The 16,904-nt window shown below is 42.6% G+C and overlaps 1 protein-coding gene across 4 annotated transcripts in view; it reads left to right on the top strand.

Annotated features, from left to right (window-relative positions):
* Insc (INSC spindle orientation adaptor protein) overlaps window positions 1-16,904 on the top strand; it is a 132,356-nt gene that overhangs the window by 78,132 nt on the left and 37,320 nt on the right. For all 4 annotated transcript variants that reach the window (XM_013148100.3, XM_063251851.1, XM_063251852.1 and 1 more), the window contains 2 exons: window positions 5,954-6,067; window positions 14,602-14,727. In XM_013148100.3, the coding sequence (XP_013003554.1) occupies window positions 5,954-6,067; window positions 14,602-14,727 (240 nt within the window). The remainder of the gene's footprint in view (window positions 1-5,953; window positions 6,068-14,601; window positions 14,728-16,904) is intronic.

The raw sequence follows: 16,904 nt of genomic DNA, 5'->3' as shown, positions 1-16,904 counted from the left end.
TTTTTAATAAGATGTAATCCCAGTTATTGATTCTGGGAAGTATTTCCCGTGCAGTTTGAGTCCTGTTCATGAATTCTCTGCCTACCCTTGTATCTTCAAGGTTTCTACCCAATTTGTCTTCCAGTAGATTTAGTGTTTCTGTTTTAATATTCATATCTTTGATCCATTTAGATTTTAATTTAGTACATTGTTATAAGCATGGATCTAGTTTTAGTTTTCGGCAAATGGAGAGCCAGTTTTTCCAACACCATTTATTAAAGAGACTGTCGTTTCCCAGTGAAACTGCTTGGCTCCTTTATCAAAGATAAGGTGGTTGAGTGTGTTTGTAGTTGTGGTTGTATCTTCTAATCTATTCCATTCATCTTCAGCTCTGTTTTGATTCCAGTATCATGTTGATTTTACTACAGTTGCCTGTAGTATAACTTCAAGTCAGGGATTGTGATGCCTCCTGCCTTGCCTTTGCTGCTTAGAACTGTCTTTGCTATTGTAGGTCTCTTCTCACTCCAGATGAATTTTAGGAGTGGTTTGTCTAGATCTATGAGGTGTATTGATGGCATTTTCATTGGGATTGCATTGAATCTGTATAATATTTTGGGTAGAATGGCCATTTTTAGAGTATTTATTCTTCCTATCCATGAGCAAGGGATGTCTTTCCACTTTCTGAGATCCTCTTCAATTTCTTTTTTCAGTGCATTATAATTTTCCTTGTATAGGTCTTTCACTTCTTTCGTGAGAGTAATTCTAAATATTTCATTTTTTTTTGGTTGCTAGTGTGAAGTGTGTGGCTTCTCTTATTTCTCTCTCAGTGATTTTGTTGTTAGTGTATAGGAATGCTATTGATTTTTGAGTATTGATTTTATATCCAGCTACATTACTGAATTTATTTAATATATCTAAGAGTCTTTCAATGGAGTTTTGGGGTCTTCTATGTAGAGTATCATGTCATCTGCAAACAGTGATAATTTAACTTCTTCTTTTCCTATCTTTACCCCTTTTATTTCTCTCTCTTGTCCAATTGCTCTGGTAGTATTTCCAGTACTATATTAAATAGGAGTGGTGATAAAGGACATCCTTGTCTTGTGCCTGATTTTAAAGTAAAGGCCTTCAGTTTTTTGGCCATTTAGCATGATACTGGCTGTTGGTTTGTCATAAATGGCCTTTATTATATTGAGGTAAAGACCATCTATTCCAATTTTCTCTAAAGTTCTTATCATGAATGAATGTGGGACCTTATGAAAAGCTTTTATGCATCTATAGAAATGATCATGTGATTCTTACTTTTGGTTTTATTATGGTGAATTGCATTTATTGATTTATATATGTTGAACCATCCCTGCATACCTGGGATGAACCCCACTTGGTCATGGTGTATAATCTTCTTGATGATTTGCTGCATTCTATTTGCCAATATTTTATTGAGGATTTTTGCCTCTGTGTTCATTAAGAAGATTGATCTGTAGTTCTCTTTTTTAGTTGGGTCTTTCTCCATTTTGGTACTAGAGTAATATTTGCTTCCAGGAATGACTTAGGAAGGATTGCTTCCCTTTCAATTTCATTGAACAGTTTGAGGAGTGTCGGCATTAAGTCTTCTTTGTACTTCTTGTAGAATTCTGCAGTGAATCCTTCTGAGCCTTGGCTCTCCTGTGTAAGTAAGGGCTTAATTACGTTTTCAATTTCATTAATAGAAATTGGGTTATTCAGCAGTTTTACATCTTCTTGACCTAGCTTTGGTACTTCATATGTTTCTAGGAATCTGTCTAATTTCTTCTGTGTTATCAAACTTATGAGAGTAGAGGTTTTCGAAATAGGTGTTGATGATCTTCTGTATTTCTACAGAGTCTGTAGTGATTTCACCTTTTTCATTCCTTATTGCATGGATTTCAGCTTTTTCTTCCCTTTTTAAAATAAGGTTGGCTAGGGGCTTATCGATTTTATTTATTTTTTCAAAGAACCAACTCTTTGATTCATTGATTCTTTGGATTGTTTTCTTAGTCTCTATTGCATTAATTTCTGCTCTGATTTTTATAATTTCCTCTCCTCTTTTGGCTTTGGACTTGACTTGCTCTTCTTTTTCTAGATGTTTGAAGTGTAACATCAGGTTGTTTATTTGTATTTGTTCTGTTTTCCTAATGTGGGAACTCAAGTGCAATAAATTTTCCTCTGAGGACAGCTTTCATTGCATCCCACAGATTCCGATAAGTTGTATTTTTGTTTGCTTGTCGGTATTGTTTAATTTCTGCTTTAATTTTCCCTGTGATCCAGTGATTATTCAGTTTCCATATGTTTGTGGGATTTTTGCATTATCTTTTATCATTAATTTCTAATTTCATGGCACTATGATCTGATAGCATGCAAGGGATAATTTCAACTCTTTTGCATTTATTTAAATATGCTCTGTGAGCTAATATATGGTCTATTTTAGAGAACGATCCATGTACTGCTGAGAAGCATGTGTATTCTGATGTTGTTGGGTGGAACACTCTCTATATGTCTATCAAGTCCATTTGTTCACAGGTGTGATTCAGTTCTGTTATTTCTTTGCTGATTTTCTGTTTGGTTGATCTGTCCCTTGGGATCAGTGATGTGTTAGGGTCTCCTGTTATAATCATTTTACTGCTAATTTGGTGTTTCATTTCTGTTAATACTTGTTTTATGCAACTGGGTGCTCTGGAATTTGGTGCATATATATTTAAGATAGTCATCTCTTCCTCTTGAAGTTTTCCCCTAACCAGTATGTAATGACCTTCTTTATCTCTTGTGATCATCATTGGTTTGATGTTCACATTGTCTGCAAACAGAATAGCTACCCCTACTTTTTTTTGGGTTCCTGTTGCATGATATATTGTTTTCCATCCTTTGACTTTCAATCTGTGAGTATCCTTTTGGGTTAGATGAGTTTCTTGTTGACAGCATATGGTTGGATTTTGTTTCTTGATCCATTCTGCCAGTCTATTTCTTTTAATTGTTGCATTGAGTCCATTTACATTAATGGTTATGACTGTTATATGTTGGCTTATTGTGGACATTTTGTCTTTCTGCTGTTGCATCTTTGTCTTTCTGTTTTTTTGATTGTCTGCTTTGCTTAGTGGTTTTTTCCTAAGTGTATCTAAACTGTCTTTCAGTATTGTTTGCAGGGTTGGCTTGGTGATCATGAAGTTCTTCAGCTGTTCTTTGTCATGGAAGTATCTTATTTCTCCATCCATTTTGAAGGACAGTTTTTCAGGGTACATCAGTCTAGGTTGAAAATCATTTTCCTTTAGGATCTGAAATACTTCACTCCATGCTCTTCTTTTCTTCACTGTTTTTGTTGAGAAGTCTGCTATGGTTCTGATAGGCTTTCCTTTTAAGTGATCTGTCTTTTCTCTCTGACATCTTTTAGTATTTTATTCTTATGTTGGATTTCTGGAATGATGATTATTATATGCCTGAGTGTAGCTTTATTTTGGTTATGGCTATTTGGAGTTCTACATGCTTCACTAATCTTAATGTCAGTTTCCATTCTCATGTTTGAGAAATTTTCAGCTATGACTTCTGTGAATAGCCTTTTGATACCATTTGTGCTGTTCCTTTCTTTTTCATATTTCCCTATTCATCTTATGTTGTTTTTCTTTGCATCATCTTGCAGCTGTTGAATTGTTATTTCCTGATTCCTTATTTTTTTTTAAAAAGACCTTTCCTTTCCTGTTTACTAGCTGCAATCTTGTCTTCAAGGTCTAAAATTCTATCTTCACTTTCTTTGAGTTGGTTTTGAAACTTTCAAAGGAATTTTTGATTTCCTGTATATCTCTTTGAATCTGCTTCATGCATTCTGTTTGTTTCTTAAATTGTTCATCCAGGAATTTTCTCTTTTTGTGTTATTCCTCTAACTTTTTAACTGTGTCTTCTTTAGATGTGTTCAGCATCTCTTTCATTACTTTTATCATTTCTTCCTTTACATGGGAGATTATTTCTAGTTTGAATTCCTGGAGTTGCTTCTTTATTTCAGTTGCTATTATTACAGGTATTTAAGATGTATGGCATATATTTTCTTCTATGTACATGGCTCCTAGGGTTTCTTGGGATGGGATGGAGGTTTGAGATTGCATTTTGGTCTTTTGTTTTGTCATTTTCCTATGTTTCTGTGTTTCAAGTGTTTTTCTAAGGCTTCCCCTGGATGTGTTGGAAATCGTCTCCTATGGCCTAGGCTTCTGGGACTGAATGGAGGTTGCTGAGCATGGTCCAGTCAGGCCCTCAGGCCCTCCTGTGCTACCTTCAGTGTTCCAGGTAGCTGGGCAGGCACCTACACACTGTGGATTATGGCCTAAAGCTCTCCCCGGGCAAAGACCAATACCCTGAAACTCACTTCACCTGCTCTCTACTCCCTTTATTGAAGAAGGTTGGTGGGGGTAATCTATTCAGGTTGTAAAGCCTCCCAAGGTGAGCCTAGTGTGGCTGGCTCTGGGCGGGTCCTTGAGCTCTGGGAGCAATGATCTTAACACAATGTCCTGGGCTTGGGATGGCATGCGGACTCACCCCAGTGGCCAGCTTGAGTTTCCTGGTTCCTGATTCCAGAGAAGGTCACTAGACATGTCCTGGGCAGGCCTGAAACCTGCCAGGCGAGCACAGCTTAGTGTGGCTGGGTTCTGGGCAGGCCCTTGAGCACTGGGAGCAATTGGCAGGTGTCTTTTAGAAGTTTTTTTTTTTTCCGGTATACTGGCAACAGTAAGAAATGGGAATAACCACCTTAAGAGAAGACACTATTATTATCAACATGCTATAGATGAGGCCACTGAAGCACTGAAAGCTAAATTAAGTGATGTATTTGGGGCAGAGGGTCAGAAGGGACAGCCAGGAGTTGAGCACAGGCAGTTTGACTCAAGGTCCATGCTTTTAAGCACATGCTTACTTCATCCACTTGATGTGTCAAAGGCCGGCTGGGTCTAGAACTCAGAGCTTCTCATCTTTTCACTGTATTTTCCATAACACCAAAGTTATTTAAAAACAAATCTAATCTCACGCATTAAAATGAGCACGGCAACTAAAAATGCACAAGAGGCTGCTCAAAGCACCCAGCCTGGGAGGTCTCGTTTTCTCTTATTCTGCTCCTCAGGGCAGCTCTCCCTTCAGCTCTATCTTCAGCCTTCAGGAGAAACTTACGCAACTGGCGTTAATTAGCAGGTAGGACTCACTTATAATCCATAAGTCACATGCTCCAAAACTAAGTAGTTTTAAGATTCATAAAAGGCCTTTTCCCAGAAATTAGCTACAGTCTTCTAGGAATAATCTTCCTATCTTATTTGTAAATGACTTCCATCTGTTTTCTTTCCTGGGTCTCTCTTGTGCTATATTAGGTCATTTCTAGCCCTTCTCGCCCATAGCCTAGAATCCTTCAGCCTTGGTCAGTATGGCCTCACTCACTGAGTTACCCACCTGTTGAACTTCTAGTGTTGCTATTTAGCCTGGTTGTACACCCAATGCAAATTTCCCCCAAGCACTGAACTGCTATAGAGTGCTTCTGTTGGCTTGATCTCTAAACCCATCACCTTTGGGGTTCACCTTTGACTAACAGTCATCCAAAAGGAGCACATTCTTTGGCTTTAGCTACCTCGCAGTTCATTGGCTTTCGCTACAGCAGTTCAACTTGATATTTGTTTGTTTAACTGATGGCTTCTGTTAACAGTAGGATCTAGGAGCAAAACAAAATGGTGTTTGTTGAGTTCAACAGTGTTCAGAGATGAAATTTTGATGAGCTAGATCAAGGCAGGGGTTTGAAATAACCACGTGTCTCTGAAATGTAGTGCAGACCTTACACTGACTGGTGTCTTTCCCAAAGCTACAGCCTTGTCGTGCAACAGTGCAGCAATGGATGAGGCGTGAAATCAGTCCAAAATACTGGCCCCTGATATTCACCAAAGACAATAATCAGTGGGAAACTGGCAGTGAGCAATCAGCTAACTTTTGTCTCTTTTCTTAGGCACTGGTGAGAAAAATTGATTCCTCGGACAATATCTATACCACGGAGTCCACCACAGGGAACCTATTCAGCCTGACCCAGGAAGGTGCTCCTCTGTGCCGCATCATAGCCAAGGTGAACTCGTGGTTTGGGGCCAGATTGGAAGGCCTGGGGGAAATAAGAGAAAGCTCATCTGTTTGGTGGTTAAGAACAAATGGCTCAGGAGATCCATCTTGGCTCTAATGCTACCTTGCCGGTGACCTTATAGGAGTCAACTCTTCTATGTGGTCCTTGGTGTTTCTATCTTTAATAGGTAGAAAGCTCCTGTGAGTTAATACTCGAGACAAAAAAGCTCGTATCCCTAGAGCATCTATCACCTTCCTTTATGCAGTATTTGTTATAAACCCTTCTTCCCCAGCTCCACATAATTTTTTCCTTCTTGACAGCTGTGATGTCCCTGGTGTCTACAGAATGATGTAGTGAAGACAAAGCCCATCTGGCATGTAGCAGTTTAAAAGATTGATTGGCTCTATATGGTATCATGGTATCATAAATATAAGAAAAATGATGACTAAAACACAGTTTAAAGAAAGTTTTTTTAAAAACAGTTTCATCTGTCAGTTGAACCCTATCTATTAATCCTGTCGCCATAAGGACCTCTATCCCATAGTTATTAGCATCAGTGTTATCAAGAGGAATAGGTTTACAAACATGACCTCCATATCAAATTCAAAGGAATGTGTTCTCAAGGTTCCATCCAAATACATCCCTTACTCAGCTTCCTGGCTGGATTGCAGAAGGACCAATAGCCAGTCCAGTACTGTATGAGGGGAAAATGAAATGACGAAGGACAGTAGTTTTTCTCAATAAAAGTAGGAGCTTTACTCATTAGCTTCATGGTTAATTTGCCCTTCATTATGGCCTCCAAAAGCTTAGAGCATATATAGGCAATTGGTAGCCTTGTATCAAAGGGAGGTCTTCTGTTTTCACTTCAAGAAATGGTATCATCACTAGACCCGTTGATCTAGCCCTTAAATAAATAGACTTATGACCCCAGTCTCACTCCACACAAATTCTAGTTTTGTGATTCTCTGTCTTCATACTGCTTTACAATCCTTCAGAGAGTGTGTGAAAAACATAGATATTTTCACCTCACCCAAGATTTACTGAAGTCTTGGGGTAAGATCTAAGAGTCTGCATTTTAACAGACTCCAAAGATAATTCTGAAGAATGGCCCAGCCCTCAGAGTCACTAACCTAAACCCTTAAGGAAATTTGGAAGGCTAGGGTAAATGCTTGTCACCTCTGGTCAGGGCAAAAGTAAAGTTTACATAATAGCGGAAGTTCATATTGGAGTGCTGCTGTGTACTGTGCTTAATACTTTGCACGCATGATTTCTTTGAGTTGTAAAAATTATCCTATACAGTAGGTATTTATAAAGCATTGTTCAAATCTGTAGTTGAAGTCATGGTCTGAGGGATTTGTCCAGGTCATATAGCTGATAAGGTGCAGAATCAGAATTAGAACTTAGGTCTCTTTAGTTTAGAGTTCATGGCCAAGAGCCCATAGTGGTGATTTCTGTTTCAATCCATGGTCCTTCGAATTCTTTTGTCAAAGTGTGACTTGGCAATTTTCAACTGTAGAGACCCATTATAATCATAAGGGGATTATAATGATTTCCGATTCTGATTTAGTTATCTGGAGTAGGGCCTAGAGTAAATATTTTCACTTTCCACTTGCCTAGATTTCTGGTCCCCTATTCCTTGGGTTGAGGACCACAACTCCTTTAGTGGGTCATTAGTTGAGATATCACTTCAAAAACTTGTGGTGGTATTGCAGTATTGGAAGGGCTGTCCCCTCCAGAGATTCTGTGATTCATCCATACAGCTTGGTTGGAAGTCTTGACTCCATGAAGGTCTGTAGAGAACTGCTCCAACCTCTCAGAGCTAGTTTAATAGTTTATTTCCAACAAGAGTTAGCTCAATAGCTTTTAGAATAGTGATCAGTTTTCCCTTTCAAAGTAAAGGGCAAATTGAGGCTGGGTCTTAGTTCCAAGCATGGATCTGAAACCTGGAAGCAGTGAGACTTAGTCAAAATAGCCATGTGGATCCTGTTTATTTCATAAAATAAACAGGACTTAGTGTTGTTGCATGGGAGGAAGACTTTGCTGGATACAGGCTCTGAGGCTCTGGGTACCCTGTTCCAGGCCTGGGCACACAGTCTTATCTCCATGTGCTGCTCATTGTGGACATTTTCTGTCACCAGTCTACATTTGTGCTCATCATTCAGGAAAGCAGAGAGACAGCATGCACTTGGGTTTGAAGCAAAGATGGTGTTTGGCTTTCTGCAGAGGTACTTTCCTCTGAGGACTACTTTGGTAAAGATTGCTCTCAAGTGTTTCCAGTGGTGGAAAACAAGAGAGAGGAAGGCCTTGGTAGAGACCAGAGGCAGCTCTCATCCCAGTGCCTCCATTAGCTCACTGGGAAGTTGGCCAGTGTCTTGGTTACTTTTCTATCTTTGCTGAGACAAAATATCCAACCCCCAAAATTAGGGAAGGAAGGTTTATTTATCTTACAGTTTGTGGAGATTTCAGTCCATACTCAGCTGGCTCCAAGGCGGGGTGATGTGGGCAACCATTCATGGTGGCCGTGGCAGATACCAAAAACAACAACAGCATAAGGGCAAAAGGGAGGAGCAAGCCTCTTTTCCTCCCATATATTGTAATCAGGTTACCTTCCCCAGGGTAGGTGCAGCACTCATGCCACCAGTCCCAACACCGGGCAATGAACCAATCACAAACACTAGATTCAGCTGCCTTCAAAAGGCATGCCACCCATGTCTGCATGAGGCCTTGGGGGGAATATCCAGCTACAGCCATAACATCCAAGTCTTTCACTGGGACATTTGCTCCCCCTTTATGACCAAAGAAGCTTTACTGCATGAGATTTAGGAGACTTTGCCAATCTGCCATCCTGTCTGACTTTCTTGATATTTCTATGGAATAAGTACGGATGCAATTTTAGTTTTATCCCACTCCATTTTTAAACCAAAGGCTAAGGTGAACTGTGTTTTCCATAATTATTTATCCCTTCCTTAATTTCACTTCAAAGGCTCCTCCTTCCCTATTCCACCCTCTTTTCAGGTACTCAGATATCCCTTGTGATCACCAAACTAGCCCTGGACCCTCACCAATCATGACTAGTAAAGATCTGTAATAATCTTGAGGTTACCTGGATCATACCCGATAAGAACTGGCCCAACAGAAAACATGAGTCTCATTAACTGTTACCGGCAGTAGTACAATAACAATGACTAAATATTGGTTACTGCCCTTGTGCTAGGCTCTGTACTGACACTGCCTGCAGTTGGCACATTTTGTGCACACATGCGGCTCTGAGATCAGTATCTGTGACTCTGTTTCATAGATAAAGACTCCTGTACTCACAGTAGCTGAATACCTTGGATGGCTGACAAGTGAAACCAGATATTTCCTGCTCTGGGATCAATGTTTTTTTCATTTACCAGCTTAAGTGGCTAAAACCTAGTTGTTCCCAGTTCAACCAAAGCCTTGTCTCTTTATTAATCTGTATTTCCTGCTTCTCTGCTCTGGGTGCTTCTACACAGTGATCACCTTGTCCACTCCAGGTATGAGGCTGCTCAAAGCCAGGACTGGGAGGGAGGCAAGAATCGGGGAGCAATGGGGAAATCTGAGGTTTTCCAAGGTGGAAGTGGCCAATGTTGATGATAACCATTGTGATGATAGCTGAAGTCACGGTAGTAGTAAAAAGATGAATACATATGTTTATAACACATACTGTGCACCAGATAATGTTGTACGTGTCTTTTACATCATAGCTTATTTAAGCCTCAAGATAATCCTGGATGATAGATGGCATCTACTCCTGTTTTACAGGTGGTGGAGCTGAGAGAAAGTAAGGTCACACAGCTACTGAGTGGCAGGATGTGATTCTGACTGTTTAGCCTTCAGAGCTGTGTGCTTGGTCATACTCTGAACCGCATTTCAGTAGCATCTCCTCTTCCCCTTCCTTCTGGATGACATTTAGGAGACTTTCCCAATCTGTCATCCTGTCTGACTTCTCCTCACCTTTGTTCCTTCTCTCACCCTCTTCTCTTTGTCTTCCTCCCACATACTTTCCATGTCTTTCATTGTTTACTCCTGTCCTATGTGGAACTTTCCACTCTGTATCTTGCCCATGTTCCGACAGTCTTTTGGAGTGTTAGAATTTCCATACCCATCTCTAAGGTAAGGAAACAGAAGTTTAGGAATAAAATAAATAACTTGCACAAGGCCACACCTTTTAATGCAAAAGGAGGACTTTAACTAGCCTGGCAACACCAACTCTTCAACTCAACCTTATTGTGTCTCTCTGGTCCTTGAATAAAGTCGACAGAAGGCAGAGTGGTGCCTCTCATCCTTCTAGTCTTTAACACAGAGGGGTGAGTGTCTCCAGCAGAATCACTATGTGTGCGTGTTGAGTCTTTATAGTGACACAGAAATTGGGAGTTCCTAGAATGCTCTGCACAGCATCCTCACCCCCCAGATGCTCAGTACATGTGTCTAATACTGTGACAAGTCTGGACAGTTCCTCCCAGCTGCCCACCTCCTCCACCTCTCTGGACCCACTATGGTCTTCCTTTGGGTCATTCATCTCTCTGAGCAGCCTGTCTGAGGTCTGTTCCTTTGGTCTCTTCAGATCACTAAGACCAAGACTAAGCCAGTCTTCCCTATCATGATGGTGGCAGGCCCAATCCCTTGCCCAGAGTCAAGCATAGACAACTCCCCTGTGCTTTGTCAAATCTACCCTCACATCTCTGCTATTCCTTCCACCCACAGCCCAACACCCTGTAAGTGCCCCTGCCAGCTTTTATGACAGCTCATCCTGAGCCTGTCTGAATAATTCATACCATTCTACAGCTGGGCTCTGAGCCCAGAGCTTTCTATAAAATTAAACAAGCTCCAGCCAACAGTGTGATCTGCTAGCTCAGGTGATTGCAGTGTTGCTGTGGGATGAGTACTGTCCTGAGATCCTGAATGGGGGCTCCAGTGTGGCCCACGAAATAGTCCATCTGAATTCCTCTGTGGTCCCCTTTCACCTTCCCCAGGCCTTGGCACAGCTTGCACGAGGGTCTGAGACAACCTTTAATCAGGAAACCCAGCTCTGGCCCGACTCTTACGCCTCTGTCCAGACCCCAGTACTGAGCCCTTCAGCATCCTTTAACTGGATCACTCCCCCTGCTGCTCAGCTGTGAAGATGTCATTGTCCCCAATTTTTTATCCCAAGCCAACTAGCAGCAAAGCAAGGATTTGGACCAGAATCCTTTTAATCTGAGCCCGAAAATTTCCTCTTTCCTTTCCCAATAGCTAAAAATGCTAAGAAGGACATTTTTCACAGTCCTGGGAGAGGATTTAATGAGGCTTAATGCAAATGCATCCAGTCTTAAATATAGTTCTGCTGGTCTCAGTCCCTCTTGAGCCAAAAAGGAGGCTGCCACATTCTCCCGCCTTCTGGCCTCATCCTCCTTGGCACCATTTCTTTGTTGTTTGCTCCAAATGCAAATGTTTATCAATCATCTATATATTGAAAAAGTATTTGTACAACTTAGATGATTAAATATAAATATGCATGTATATAAATACACTGTATAAGCATCTATATGTATCTTTACATTTGGGGAGGCTAATAGTGACCAGCAGACTTGCTGGGGAGAGTTTAGGACTCTCATTTCTTTTGTTTTGACTTTAAAGACTAACTTGATTTTGCTTTGCTGACTCTCTGAGGCTGGTCTTTATGTGCGCCCCTCATTAGACAGTCCACCAAAAATTAGGACATGCTAGACGTATTTTATTAAAGATTCACTTACAGAGTGATTTTGTCCTGCCCCTGCTACAAGCCCTTCCCAGATTGTGAGGAGCTCTGAGTCTCAAGCCTCAGTCCAGAACCCGGTACTGAGCCTCTCCGCATCTGTTAACTCGATTGCGCCCCCTACTGTTCAGCTATGTAACTATTATTGTACCCATTTTTATCCAAATCCTGGGTAAAACACTGCGCCCCACCCTCATTTCAATCTCCCCCTTACTCAGCTTTGTCTCTGAGTCTAGAAATGCCTGCCTTCACTGCCAGGCCATGAGTTCAGTGCAGACAGGGGATAGAGCATCCCTGCTCAGTGCTCAGCACAGAGTTTGGGATATAATAGACTATTACTATTTTTAAGTGAGTGAATGAATTTGCCAGCTCTAAGGTATGCTTTTTTTTCTTACCAAATGACAATTCAATAAAGTAGGGCTGTAAAAATTTGTGATCAATCTTAACTTATAAAATGTTAGGAATTCTGAACTCTGCCAAAGTCGGACACCTTCATTTTGGTCCCTACAAAACTCTTAGTGAAGAGGGAGCGTGAGTGTGTCCCCTCAGAGCAGAGGGAAAGGAAGATCAGGTCACCCCCGCTGGCCTCTAGTGGCCTTACTTTCTCTGCCAGCTGCTTCCTTCGTTCAGTCATTCACTGCTGCCTTCTCAGCTCATGAAACAGAGCCTGGCACATTGTCAGTGCTTGATATATTTTTGGTGAGCAGAATTCTCAAAAGCCTGACAGACAATAGCATTTTGTTGACCTCACTCTTTCCCTGTAGCATTTTGCTCCATTCTGGGGACAGGTGCAGCGGGCTCAATTGGACGCAGGAGTGATGTGGTGAAAGGCAGGTGGCCTGAAGGCTGAGAACGCTCGCTCCAGTCCTTTTTAGCTGCCATCTCTAAGTCCTCCCATCTGTCATGGAGAGGGCAGGGGGAGGGAAGAGGCAAAGCCAGATGCTGGGTATCCAGCTTCTGCTCTGGCGTGCAAGGAGAGGTGGCATTGTGTTGCTGGGAGTTGTGGTGAATCCCTGTGTGATCTGGCAATGCTCTTACGTTGCAGCCAAAGCAAGGCAGACTCCAGGAATCATTACGGAGTGAGTATGATCACTCATCGGGGCTGCTGGAGGACGATCTCCTCCATCCTACATTCCTTCCTGGAAAGGCACACTCCACTAGGCAGCCTCAAGAAGACTAGGAAAGAAGTTTCCATAAAAAGCTCCTTCCAAAGCGAAGGGTATGTTTCCATTCCAGAGCAGGGTGATCGTCCTCCCAAAGAGACTTTTAAACAAACAAATGTAAAAGAATGACAATAAAGATGATGTGGATTTAGGGTGAATCACTCTCGGGGTTTCAGTTTTTCTTCCATTATGGAGTGGAAATAGGCAAGTAAAACCTTGGCTTATGAGAATAATTCATTCTACTCATAACCCAAAGCACTTGTATATCAAAGCAAAGTGAGAATGAGGAGAGGAATGGAGAGGAGAGGAGTAGAGAGGAGGAGGAGAGAGAACCACTCATTATGTTTGGTGTGACTTACTACTTGTATTGCAAGACATCACTCATTTATTTATCAAATGAAACTTTTTAATAAATCTTTGCACATCTTTTATGAACAAAACTCCAGTTGTACAGGAAATATTATAAAGAATCAGCAAATGGGATCACATCAAATTAAAAATAGTTTGAATAGCAAAAGTAATCACCAACAGAGTTGAGACAACCCATAGAATGGGAAAACGTTTTTCCTCGCTACTCCTCAGACAGAGAACTAATATATGGAATATATAAAGAACTAAAAAAATTAGATCCCCCCAAAATTTAAAGACCCAATCCAAAAGTAGGCATCTGACGTGAACAGACACTTCTCAGATAAAGTCCAAACAGCAAATATATATAATGTTCAGTGTCACTGATCATTTGAGAAATGTAATTTAAAACAATACCAAGATGCCACTTCACTCTAGAAAGAATGGCTATCATCAAGAAGTCAACCAATGACAATTACTGGCAAGGCTATGGGGGGACAAAAGGAACTCTTCTCCATTGTTTTGGTGGGAGTGTAAATTGGTACAACCACTGTGGAAGTCACTGTAGAGCAGGTTGGAGAAGGGAAAAGGGATTTTAAAAAAAGAATGGAAGGGCAAAGTAGAAACAGGCCTTTCCAGATGGAGAGAGGAAGGAGGTTGGAGAGAGGGGAGGGGAATGAGAAAAAAAGAGTGAAGGTGTATTATGTATAGATGAAAATTTCCATGATGGATATGATTAGTAGTATGGCAAACATGTGCTAATAAAAGTTAAAGATAAGTATCATAGTAAAAAGAAGGTTTCCTTGTCTTGTGAGACACTTGGGGACCGTGTTACTCCCCATTTGACTGTGCTACTGTAGTTAGGTAACGAAGCTCCTTTTAGGCCTGCTTTGTGAGGCAGTTGGAGATTTCCAGAAGAGCCTGGGCTTCTCTTCTTCTCTTCCCTCCTGCTTCTAGAATGCTTATGATGGCTCCAGCCTGCTCCACCAGAGCTGCTGAGTATCTGGCAGTTGTGTTGGAAGGTGTTGATTCCCAGCCTGAGCAGAATATCTGCCCTATCCACTGGCCCCCAACTCCCTGAGGCTTTTGGGGAATTTCATCCCCACTTGGACTACCTGGATCCTGCACTTCAGTGTGTGCGTGTGTGGCGGGGGGAACCCAGAAGCATAGCTGATAAGCTGGGGATATCAGTTACTCAGTTATCCTTCAGTCAGCCCTAGGAAAGGTCACCTGGTGAAGCCCTGTGCTCAGTCACATTTTCTTCCTCTTGGCAGGAGGGTGGGGTCGTGGCACTCTTCAAGGTCTGCCGGCAGGACAGTTTCCGCTGCTTGTACCCTCAGGCACTCCGCACGCTGGCCTCCATCTGCTGCGTGGAAGAGGGTGTTCACCAGCTGGAGAAGGTAAGGGCACTGGCTGGGTGGTCCTGGGGGCCCTGATCCAGCTGTGGGTGGGGCCAAGCCTCCTGGTGGTCATCTGGACCTCTGTGGCTCAAGTCCCCTCAGTTCCTTCTCTCAAGTGCCATTCAGGTGGGGCTTCTGGAAACACTGACAGTGGGATTTGATGCAGAGGAGAATGGGGAGGAGCTAAGAAGCCTTGTCATGAGTTCCAGGGTCTAAAGGGGCACTCAGAATTTTCTAAATTGGTGACATAGAGACATACGACACAGGAAGGGACAGGCAAGCTGGGTAGGGAGTGGCAGCAAGGTTTAGAATCCTTGGTTCTTCATTTATAATAAGGCTCTATCCAGAAGAGGATGTCAGTTCTTGGAGAACCTAGAGCTGGGGAGGGGGTGAAACTGGGGAGGCAGACTTGGCACCTCGGCAAGCGGGTGGATCCACTCTACTAATGGCTAGAGGGCTTGGGTGCGCTAGGGTAGAGAGGAATGAGAGGTCCCCAGAGCTTCTGCTCCGACCCAGCTTGCAGTTAGTTGACTAATTATAGCCACTCCCAACACTTCCCAGATGGTGGAGCTGGAGCCACCTGGTTCACAATCTAAGTGGGTCTGAGCCTGTAGGGGGGCCCTAGGGTCTCTAGACAGGAGATCAGAGGCTGGAATTTCCCAAGAAGTTCCAGGGAAAGGTGCTGAACAGTCATACAGCAAGGAAGTGGTGTGTCCCAGGACATCTGTGGTGCCTGCAAGATTTAGGCATCTGCTCCTCTGTGATGCATTAAATAGAGGTGGGGTGAGATAATTGTTCCCCTTTTTTGCATCTATGCCCTGCAGTCTGGTCCTGGCTGCCCAGATAACCCTCAACACACCCCCAGTTTCTTTGATTTGGTCTGGACTCATAGCCCAGTAATTATTTACCTTTCCACTCTGCCTCCTTCCAAACCTGCTCAAGTTACTGAGACTGGGTCATGGGCTCATGGACTCACAGAAGCTCTTAGCTGAGGATGGAGAGTGGATGAGGAATCTGCTCACTGTACACATTACGAAGTTGTGTCTCTGAGTGAAACAGTTCGTCACGCAAGATGGCAGAGGAACTAATGCTAGCAGAGCACTCTATGTCCCGTGGGCTGGAAGCCTTTTTTAAAACCTGTTTTCTAGGATCACTGGGTTTGGAGATCAATACTCATGCATTGGTTCTACTACTCATGGAAAATAGGTCCCAAGAAGAGATGGATCTGCTTGAGAACTTGTAGCTGCTGTGTGGAAGAGACACAGTGATTCCTAGATCTTCTAAGATGAAGCTAACCACACTTCACTCCGGTGCATGGTCTGACTGTGTGAGCACAGACATGCGTGTGTGTTCAGTCCCAGGAAAACACAGAAGCATGGTGATGAGACAGACTCTGTGAAGGATATATGTTTAATATTTATAGCTCCGCGTGTCGAATAATTTCTTTCCTTCTCTCATAAATCTTTGTTCTTGGATAGTGGACAAGTGGCCAAATGAGGTTTGTTTCTCATCTTCTTTCAGGTCAGTTTGGCAGGGAGAATGGAAAGGAAGAGACATTAGAACTTCGTGCCACCAACTCTTCTAAAGCAGTGGATTGTTTAGCTCTAGTTAGTCTCTAGTGCAGAAAGAAGTTTTCAGTTCATGCAAAAGAAACATAAGTTTCTGTTTAGAACTGAAAACCTGTGCAGCCAGGACTGCAGGAGGCAATGCTTCCCACCCATCTGGTGCCGCTCAAAGAGCAGAAGGCTTTGTGCATCTTTCCCAGGCCAGGCTGGCCCCAGCTGGCCCCAGACTCTGCCCAGGAAGGCTTGCTTGTGCAGTGAGAGCTCACTGTGTGCTGGGTTTTGGCTTGGTCTGTGGTGCACATCCCTTCAGGCACACATGGGGTCTTGTAGGTGAGGGCTTCACCTTGAAGATGAGGAAACAGTCTCAGGTAGTTTATGTGACTTATCTCTGGTCGCCTAGTGAGTAAGTGATCCAGAATTTGGGCTGGGGCCGCCTGCATTCAAACCCCAGCCCACCTCACTGCACTTCTAGTCTAATGGATACTCTGAGACTATCGCTGCAGCTTAACCAGGTCACCTGGCTGCTGCTGGCCAATATCCTAACGCTGCACTCCCAAGTGGAGTGGGGGCACAGGAGCGGTCATCTCTTCCCCACTTGCAGGTCAGATTGCT

This window comes from Cavia porcellus, unplaced genomic scaffold (genome assembly GCF_034190915.1).
Source record: "Cavia porcellus strain 051 isolate PalLab524CR breed Dunkin Hartley unplaced genomic scaffold, mCavPor4.1 scaffold_6, whole genome shotgun sequence".
NCBI lineage: Eukaryota > Metazoa > Chordata > Mammalia > Rodentia > Caviidae > Cavia > Cavia porcellus.
This window is presented reverse-complemented; position numbering and strand designations above follow the sequence as displayed.